General features: G+C 34.7%; 3 protein-coding genes across 3 annotated transcripts in view; 1 reads left to right on the top strand and 2 right to left on the bottom strand.

The window, feature by feature from the left end:
- On the top strand, positions 3,988-7,000 carry LOC105171168 (LOB domain-containing protein 4-like). Its single transcript, XM_011092193.2, has 2 exons — positions 3,988-4,392; positions 6,432-7,000. Exons 1-2 carry the CDS (start codon positions 4,216-4,218, stop codon positions 6,747-6,749), a joined length of 495 nt encoding a protein of 164 aa, XP_011090495.1. The 5' UTR covers positions 3,988-4,215; the 3' UTR covers positions 6,750-7,000.
- Positions 7,987-8,699, bottom strand: LOC105171078 (histone H3.2). Its single transcript, XM_011092090.2, has one exon. It carries the CDS (start codon positions 8,606-8,608, stop codon positions 8,198-8,200), a length of 411 nt encoding a protein of 136 aa, XP_011090392.1. The 5' UTR covers positions 8,609-8,699; the 3' UTR covers positions 7,987-8,197.
- Positions 9,600-10,472, bottom strand: part of LOC105171077 — a 3,159-nt gene continuing 2,286 nt past the window's right edge. The window contains exons 3-4 of the mRNA XM_011092089.2: positions 10,386-10,472; positions 9,600-10,306 (exon numbers count right to left, since the gene is read on the bottom strand). The exon at positions 10,386-10,472 is cut by the window's right edge and continues 117 nt beyond it. Coding sequence (XP_011090391.1) covers positions 9,809-10,306; positions 10,386-10,472 — 585 coding nt within the window. The 3' untranslated portion in view covers positions 9,600-9,808. The remainder of the gene's footprint in view (positions 10,307-10,385) is intronic.

Below are 10,472 nucleotides of genomic sequence, written 5' to 3'. Positions count from 1 at the left end.
AAATTTAATTAAATAATCAAAAAGATTTCGAAGCTTAATTTAGGTGAAGTTGAAGTTTCGTATTTCTAAGGTATGAATTCAAATCTCATGGAATGTTGTTCTCAATTTAGTTATTTTAATTAATAGTTCATTGCTTTAAATAAATAAAATTTCAGCATTACAACTATTTATTTCTTGACCTAATGGTTAGAGCTGAGATTCCGTAATTTAACACAAGATTATAGGTTCGAATCCCATCAAACATGTGCGTATTTGTTTCACTTTTATGTAAGTTTATTGTAATTTATAATTCCATAATTTTTAGTTATACATTAATTGAATCGATGCATTGCTCAATTATTTAATTTATTTAAATATTAATATGATAATATAATAATTTCTTTTAGTAATAAGTAATTTTAGTTAATTTAAAAGAGAGAGAGAGAGAGATTTCAGACATATTTTTTATAATCCCACCACCAAACAATTCCGATTGAGGTGACATATATTGAATTATTGATGATGACCTCTGAAAAATACATGAATTTTGTTGTCTACTAATTGCATATCAGGTGGCGGATTTCACTTGTATTTGTCAGATTCAATCCTCTATTGTTTTTTTTCAATTATTGTACATAGTACTTGCAAATTAATGTACAAAATCCACATCTTTGTCAGACTGACATGTAAAGTAGAATACACTTCTGCTGTACCATAACATTTTCTTTAATTAAAATTTGTATTTTTAGAAGAATAATTACGATCCACGTCCACGTTTCTAAATTAACTTGAAAGATATAATAACCCTAAATTGTACATACCTCATTCCATGAGACATTTGAACAACATATAAGCTCCCAAGTCTATTTCTCATTGCCATGTCGTCCTTCTAGGACAGTATCGCGAGACTCTTGTAAAATCGGACAAATGCCTCATGTAAAGACATCCTAACCAGGTGGGTTCACGCATGTTCTGTCGCTTTGTGTTCACTTGTAGAATGAGGTCACATATTTTTTTCAAGTTCTTCGGTTAAAGAATTTAAGAAAATTTATGCTTTTGGTCCCAAACGATAGATGGTGTTGAACTTTTGATCCCACAGTTTACAAAATTAACATATTTGATCCCATAGGATAAAAAATTATAGCATTCTTTATCCCAAATGTTATAGCTTTTTAGCCTATAAGACCAAATATACTAAAACCATCATATAATGACCAAAGATTTGGACAAATTATAACCCATATCGCGTTCGACCAGACCTAAATTAATTATGCAGCAAATGTAATACACTTATCGTGTGATTGATGTACAGTTATAGAAAAGTGACCAATCACACAATAAGTGTATTGTACTTGCTACATGATCAGTTTGATTCAATCAAATTTAATTTGGATAAAGAAAAATTAAAAAATACGAGACTCAAAATCTCCCTTTTCTCTAACGAGACACTTTTATAGAGGAAAAATCATAAGGCTATGATAAAAACAAGTCATTTCTTCCCTATTTTTTTTATTTATTAAAGAGTTGTAAAATTTGAAGGGTACGATCTTTTTAGTTGAAGGTGGGGACAACTTACCAATCTAATTCACAGCACAGCCTTTGGGACCATTTTGTAATGATAATTTTCTGTTAGAGACCGTAACTAACGTAATTAATTAGTAAGCAGTCCAATCACTAAAGCAACCCTCAATCTTAATTAAAGGAAATCACCTCACTCTTAATTTCTATATAAATTTTAATTTTTAATCAAACCATCAAGAAATATATCTATATTAATATAAAGACGAAAGGCTTTTCTTACTTATAGATTGCAGTTTGTCAAACCGCGACCATCAATTTTTTGCATCGACGACAATATTTTTAGATTAATTTTTTTTTTGAAATATAATGTGTTTGTTTGTATAAGATATTTTAAATATAAAAAATATTTATTATATGTATACAAAAACAGTATGGCACGACCATTAATATATATATATAAAGCATCATGAGCAGGGCATCTCTTTGGTAACTAGCTAGCTAGGGTTAGGGTTAGGGTAATTAAAATTGTAGAGATCAAATCCTAAATTAAATTAAAATGTCATCAACAGAGGCCCTTGTCTCCAGGTGTGGGTAAATCTTGAGGCAAGATCTAGCACCAAACCTTTGAACATGAAATCATATACTAAAATATTCAGATGATGGCAGCCTACAGTAGCAATAATTATTATGCGAAAAATGCTATGTACTCCTGTGATATGGGATATGTGCAAATTATTATTTTAAAAAAATTAAAGTATATCTCAGTATTTTTTAAAATGAATCAATTTATCTCCTTAAAGAGGGTGGTGTAGTTCACGCGCCCCATGCACTTGCGATTATGCATGTGTCTCACGCACGCATCTCTATTAGCATTTGACAGAGACATAATAGTTGAGACTACATCTGTTCAAAATTGATAAGTTCAGTGGCCAAACGTGTAACATGCTAAATAAGGGGGACCAAAATCTTTTTACTGAGATTGTTGAGGAACCAAAAATGTAATTTTTCCCACATTTTATTTTATACAGTCATTTCTTATTGGTATGTTAATAATTATAAGCCTACAATGCAAAATTCATTACTATAAATTTTACTATTGTGCGTCATAATTCAATATATTCACGATAAATAATAGATCAAATGCAAAAGATAAAAATAAATTAAATCTTTTAATATTCAAACTCAATTTCTTCACGTAAGAAATTAAATAAATTCACAATGATGAAAAAATTGAACCATACAATTGTTTAATTAAAAATTTGAAAAAAAATATGAAATATAATAACTTTTATTTTTTATCATTGTGTTATGCGTCTAAGAAGAGAATATAAATACAACATACGATGTAGTCACCTATCCAATCACCACACTAGACCACAGATTTTATAGCGTTTGAGAGGATTCAAGACAATTTTTGTTTACAATTATTTTTTATTTTAGTTCTTTAACTATTTAGAATTGCAAAATGCCATTTAATTATTTAACTTGCCCGATTTTGGACACCAACCATAGGAATTTTCCATATGAACTCCATGTGACTTTTCCCAATAAGTATAAAATATTTCAGTAGTTGATGTCCAAAAATCGACCAAATTAAATAATTAAAAGATATTTTTGCAATTCTAAATAGTTAAAAGACTATAATGTGAGATGACTATAATTAGTAGATGAAAATTACATTTAATCCTATATAATTTAGTAATATTTATAATATATATTAAAAATATATTTTTAATAATAATACACTTTAAAAAAAAAAAACCAACTGCCATTGTCGCCCCTATCCCATGATTCCCACCGATTTCACCACCTCCCTGGCCCACCCGCGTCACTGCCCTCCACCCTATCGCCTCGCCACACCGCCACTCCATCTCCAGCTCCGTCCCACCGCCCCCTTTCCTCCCGCTCCCCAAAACCCACTGCCTTCCCCAACTCCCTATGCCCCCAAAACATCGCCGCCGTCCCTCCTCCCGCCCCCAAACCCACATTGGCACCTCCCTTCCCATTCCCGCAGACCCCGTCACTAGCCCACATCCGCCTTTCGCTAACTCCTCCCTCCCCACCCCCTCCCAAAAAAAAAAAGAAAAGAAAAAAATAAGTGCGTGAATAGCTCAAAATTATATTTGAAGATAAATTGCTCTATTTTTAAAAATATAAAAAAATAATTTAATAATTTTTTTTCATAGTAATTTGATTTTTTGCCATATATCACAGTCTAAATTACATTAAACCCTAATAATTATTAATTAAGAACCTTCATATATATAATTAATTATATTATATACGTATTAATTAATATATAGTTGGTAATTAATCAAGAATATATATATATAAAAAAGAAAAGGATTAATTAATTAATTTTCGATGAAAAAGAAAAAAGTGGTTCTAATATGGTAGGGTCCAGCAAGGATTTTCATAGCATATGATCTTCACTTAATAATTTCTATATATATAAATATATAGAGAGAGAGGGCTGATCATCAATATCTCATCACATCTCCCTTAAGTCTCTTATACATCTCCTCATCCCCATGCTTGTTTTTCTCTCTGTATATATACACAGCCCAGAATCCTGCATGCTAACTTGCTATATAGCTAGCCTGCACACCTATCTTCTATATATGTGATACATATATATATATATATAGAGAGAGAGAGGGAGAGAGAAGAGAGAGGAAGCGCGCAGCAGAAGTGTTGGTAGGATATCTATTATTAATGAAGGATAGTAGTAGAAAACAAGGGGGGGCAGCGCCATGCGCGGCGTGCAAGCTTCTGCGCCGGAGATGCGCTCACGACTGCGTCTTTGCACCTTATTTCCCCGCCGACGAACCCCACAAGTTCGCCAGTGTCCATAAGGTCTTTGGTGCTAGCAATGTCAACAAGATGCTCCAGGTATATATATCATTAATATATATATATATACACACACACACCTCTCTCTCTCTCTCACACATATACACACAGTCAGACGCAGTAGGTTTTTAGTTTTTTATCACTACTCTCATTTATGCATTTTCTAGCCAATTGCATAGGAGTGATGCTCCCATACAAGAAAATATAATATTAGTAATAAAATATTAAGTGATTTATAGATGATATAGAAAAATTTGATAATTTATGTCGTTTTATTTTTTTGAGCAGGGATATGTTAATTATTTACTTTGGTTTTCCTGCTATACAAATAAAATAAATTGCTTATATGTATGGAGGTAAATTGTTTCTTTTTAAAAAATATAGAGGATAAATTATTGTATTTTAGAAAATAGAAGAGTAAATTGCTAAAAAGAAATTCATAAGGGATAATTTGCTTATTTGTAATATCATAGGAGTTGCTTGCATTTTTCCCTTTCAACTATATATTATTCTTTAAAATACAGGACAATATTCATTCCAAAAAAAAAAATTCTCAACTTTTAAATAAAATTATTTATAATTACATTATTAAATTTTAATTATTAAAAATCAATATACCGATTATCAATATCAACTCTTTATAACTGACCAACAACTTAACTTACTATTAGACCACGCATTTGGTGGGCTTATATATGATCATAGGTTTCGACTTCGACAATTAAATTAAGCGTTGTTGACAGAATAAAATATCAGATATACACACATGAAGAGTGAACTATATATATATATATATAATAATGATAATAATAAAATAATAATAATAATAATTATTATTATTATTATTATTATTATTAATAAATTTTTAGGCAGCAATGGATAGTGAAGTGGAGTGCGACGTGAAGGGTCGTGGTGGAAGTTTTCAATTTCAAATTAAAGATCACATTATTAATAATACTTAGTGGGCGTCCTCATTTTCTTTCTTTTTGATTTTGTGGTGCTAACTTTTACTTTAATTTTGTCACTAGTCCCACATATTTTCTTTTTCTTTTTCCTTTTATTTTTTTTTTTTTTAAAAAAATTGGTACCCAAAAAAAGACATTGTGGCGCATGCCATTATTGGCTGCTGCTAACTACAAACCAAATTGACAATATCGTTCTACCTTTTTCCAAATATTTTATAGTGTAAAAACGCTATGGGTCAATTTATTTTGTCACTTCACGTCGCTCTCTACATTTATTATTTATGGAAAAAAAAAAGGAAAAAACTATTTACAGTGTTTCTAGTGTTGAAATTATGAGCCATTTACTATGATGAATTCACATATCATTTTCGTTAATTTCTTGGACGAAAGGTGGTAAATTGTCGTTTTCAATTCGTTTTAAACGTCGTAGAACATAATCTGTCTTTATTTTGGAGTGTTTGAAATTTTAGTTACTTAAAAACAAATTACAGAACTACTTTTCTCGTCAGGAAATTCATATCCAAATTGAGTTTCGACTTATATATATATATATATATATAATTAGGTGTTTGGTTTGTCGGACACATATATAAATGCATCAACCCCACCCCCTACTCCCACCCCCAAAAAAAATTAATCCCTATATCTAATCTTTGATCGAATCAGAATTAGTTATATGACAAATATAATATGTTTGCAATGTGATTAATATATAGTCTATGAAAAATAACCAATCATATACTTGCTTTAGTAAGGCTTGATTTACGACAAGAACAAGAGTACTTGAGTTTATATTATGGAAACTTGAGACAATTAGTGCAGTTTAACTCATTCAATTTGATTCCAAGTGAAATGTTGGAGGTAAAAATAGTGTTGCAATTTCGTACAAAAAGCGAAGTCTTCTTTAGACCACCTTATACCTTTCTTAAAAGTACAATATTGTTGAGTCGGCACACAACAAACACACTTTTGGTCAAAGGATGCTTGTTCTTGTTCTATGGTAAATGATTCCCATGGACCATTTGAGACAATTTTTTACTATTTCCTGAAGACTGAGTTTTTACACTGCTAGTAAAGCAACACAAATTCAAATGACTACTTTGAACATTTCAGGAATTGCCGGAGCATCAAAGAGGCGACGCCGTGAGTTCCATGGTGTACGAGGCCAATGCAAGAGTACGGGATCCGGTTTACGGTTGTGTGGGCGCTATCTCGTCATTACAGCAGCAGATTGATATGTTGCAGACTCAGCTAGCTCTAGCACAGGCAGAAGTCGTCCACATGCGCATGCGCCAGTTCTCATCGATGACTAATTCACCGGAAAACGCATCTCCGTCGTCCCGGGACACACAGTCTCATCAGGCCAAGTCCCTTTTTAGCATGGACATGGTGGAAGAACAGGCCAACATGGAGGACTCTTTGTGGCATTGATTCAGGTCATCTTTTCTTCATATTTACTACTATATAATATATATACATATATATATATATAGACTTTTTTTCTTTTGGGGGTCTGTCTCCCTTTCTTTTTCTCTTTTTGGGTTTTCTTACATTTACATATACATGTTTGTAGCACATCTCACTTGACCAAGACATGATGATCACCATCATTAACCATATTGTAAATGCCGGAACATATATAATTAGTGTAGCCTACGCTTTCGGAGTTGACTGCCTTTAAACAATGTTCATTTTCTGTTTAGTCATGCTATTAGCATAATTATTCCATGGAAGAATAGCTTTATGTTTGGACCACAAGAACTCAATCAAATCAGACAACGGCGCTTTCTCATTGCTTTTCAAGATGTTAGAATCCTTTCAAATGACATAAAAGCTGCTTGGGAGTTGGGTGTGAAGCTTTTACCAAGTAAAGCAGAAGAAGGTTTGGAACTAGGCTCCAACTTAACAATAATGGTAGTTGAACTAGCTTTTTCTCATGCATGACCCACTGCCGGAAAAGTGAAATGCCATAATAATCACCCTTTGGTTATCTAATGACCAAAGAATCTTTAATAACTCAGTAACTACCGTACATAGTTTAATCTACTGAATGAAGACCCCATTACATGTAGCATCAGAAGTCGCCATTTTGGGAAGAACAGTTCTTGCACTGAGTTCTGATATGTCAAATGGTAGAGAGCCAAGACCCCTACTATACTGTTTGAATTCTGGTGCTGTCTTTTGTTGCCAGCACAAACAATGACTAATTTGTTATTGCTCTTGGACAGTTGCTGATTTGCTTGATCACTCACTCGTATAACGCCCATTGGTAACGTTGAGTTTTGCAGTAGTACAATTTGTACAACAGTCTAGCTGAAGACTCGAGTGAAGATATTGAGATGAAGTCCCAAATGAAAACATGACTATTGGTCTAGATTTATGTGGGTAAATATTAGAGCATTAGTTTTGACATCCTTAACCAGTTACAATGTTTATATCATTCTTGAGACACAGAATTTGACAAAGATATTAGGTTGCTCTGTAAGTCCGGCACCAAACAAGCCTCCTTCCAAGTGACGGTTTATGACTAATCAATTAGTGGACAAACCTTACTGTAATAAAAGACATCTATGGACAATGAGAACAAAGCTTTTGTTTCACTGTGAATTTGATTTGCTTTTGACTGCTCTATGGATTCTAACAAGATGTGTGCAAATAAGATGAACAATGCAATAGCAAGGAACATTAATTTCTTCAAATTAATCATTCAATAGAGATTACGCTTTACATTCAAAATCCCACTCCAAACAAATCTCAAGATCTACCACAATCCATCTCTACCTCATACCATGCGATTGACGACGTTAAACCCAGATTCCTAAAGTATACATAAGCAAGCAGGAACTAAAAACAGACCTAATCAAAACATAGGAGAAATTTTAAGCCCTCTCGCCTCTAATCCTCCTAGCCAACTGAATATCCTTAGGCATAATAGTTACACGCTTGGCATGAATGGCGCAGAGGTTTGTGTCCTCAAACAGACCCACAAGATAAGCCTCAGCTGCCTCCTGCAGCGCCGCCACGGCGGAGCTCTGGAACCGAAGATCCGTCTTGAAATCCTGAGCAATCTCCCTCACCAGCCTTTGGAACGGAAGCTTCCTAATCAGCAGCTCAGTGCTCTTCTGGTACTTCCGGATCTCCCGAAGCGCCACCGTCCCAGGGCGGAAGCGGTGCGGCTTTTTGACACCTCCGGTGGCGGGGGCCGATTTCCTCGCCGCCTTCGTCGCAAGCTGCTTCCGGGGTGCCTTGCCACCGGTCGATTTTCTTGCTGTCTGCTTAGTACGAGCCATGGATTGACGATTACTGATGCTAAATTACAGATTTGTGAGTAGAAAGCGATATGAAATTGAGGTATTTGGGTGGAAATTTATAAGGGTTTGGGGAAATCTGAAGAGCGGGAGGGTTGAAATATTGGGGGGATTTGAAATTTTCCTTCGGAAAGGGGAAAGTATGTGCCGTCGATTGGATATGGAATCGAGGGCAATGATTGGTTCGAGAGAAAGGTGGGCGATTACGATCCTAGTATTTTCTAACTAGCCAATCAGATGGCATGTACGCGTTCAGCAGTGGGAGATCTCAAGCCGTGATTTCTGTGGTATTAACGGTTCGGATTTGTTTCTCAAGTACAATACGGCAGAACACCACTTCAAATGAGCCCAACCCAAAATGAACAGCCCATTAGACGTGTGCTGGTGGCCCAATAAAATATTACTCCACACAGTCCAATGATTGGACCATTTGGGCCTCTACTTTTACTTTGTACTCTTTGTAACTAAAAATTACTGCTCATTTTTGCTACCATATAAAATTGAATTATCTATCAATTAATTTTTTTAATATGATATTCTTGATATTTGTCATATAAATCCATAATCAATTATTTATTATTATATTTAAAATCCCACATTATAAAGTAGACCAAGTCACAGCATGAATTTTTACAACTTGCATTGCCTACAATGTTGCTTCTCCTATCCTAATTTATCCCTTATATTATTCATTTTGTTGGGTATAAAAAATTATATTTAAGACCTAAATGAGTAAAAAATGACGAAATATAAGACGAAGCGACCATAGAATATAATAGCCATCATTATTGTGGAAGATATTAGACAGAGGATTATCAGTGTTAATTTATCTCGTTCTGTTAGTTCATGCGCGTTATATAGATTATGGTGTATCCTTGGCCTGTCGAGGGAGAAACCACTAGTTGAGCACTATTAGACTCTACGATTTTGTTTTATTAATGAAATTTACATTTACTAAAAAAAAATGAAATAGGATTTGGAATAGTAAATTCATTTCGCTAAGGAAATGGTGCACATGTTATACAGTTAGAACTGATGAGAGTGACTAAAACTGTCCAACTCTAACTTGAACAAGAATGATGAAATGAAATACAAGCAGCCTTATATACATCAAAAATCAAGACAAGAAGATGGTAACTACATTGACATTCAAATACAAGTAAGAAAGAAGCAGCAAAACTGTCACAACCAATTGTTCTTAATTGTAAAATCATGGAAACGGAAAGAAACCTCTCCAGCAGTATCCCTTCCCAGCATGATCGCCGGCCCATCACTCCCTCCGCTCTCACCTGATTCTCCCTCAGTTGTTTCCCTATCATCTTCATCCACCGCCTGTCCCAAACGAATCTCATCCGATGGCGGGCCGGTGGATGCTGCTCTTTGCCTGATTCTGCCCACATTGTCCAAGTTTGCTCTTCTGTCCCAAAGGAACAGGTGCATGATAATGGGCACCCTGGCGTGGCGGTGCAGAGAGAGCTTCTGACTCAGTGAAACGGTGTCGAAGCATTTGATGGCACCCGTTGGAGAAACCATCCAAGGCAGCACTTTTTGGTTTGAGATTCGGGACACCACCAGCAGCCGGTGGGCTCCGGTTGCCTGCTCGTGGAGATTGCTCAGACCTGATCGAGCTGAGGGCACGTCATCATTGCCCTGAATGACTGATGATATGTAAATGAATCCCTGTTTCGTGCAGTAAGGTTTTGTTAGGGAAGTCAATTGTAATTATGATCCCGGACAAATATGGTTTTGAACATATTACCTCTTCTGTTCTGCTGATGGCAAAACCAAGCTTCGTGTCTGTGTCTTTGATCTTAATCTCGACCGGGATTTCCCCTGCGAGTGGGGA

The sequence above is a fragment of the Sesamum indicum genome, linkage group LG9, assembly GCF_000512975.1.
Source record: "Sesamum indicum cultivar Zhongzhi No. 13 linkage group LG9, S_indicum_v1.0, whole genome shotgun sequence".
NCBI lineage: Eukaryota > Viridiplantae > Streptophyta > Magnoliopsida > Lamiales > Pedaliaceae > Sesamum > Sesamum indicum.
This window is presented reverse-complemented; position numbering and strand designations above follow the sequence as displayed.

Excerpts from the sequence above, each read along its gene's own strand:
- LOC105171168 (XM_011092193.2), top strand. The coding sequence starts at position 4,216 with ATGAAGGATAGTAGTAGAAAACAAGGGGGGGCAGCGCCATGCGCGGCG. Across the intron at positions 4,393-6,431 it reads ATGTCAACAAGATGCTCCAG|GAATTGCCGGAGCATCAAAG; the intron begins GTATATATATCA and ends TGAACATTTCAG.
- LOC105171078 (XM_011092090.2), bottom strand. The coding sequence starts at position 8,608 with ATGGCTCGTACTAAGCAGACAGCAAGAAAATCGACCGGTGGCAAGGCA.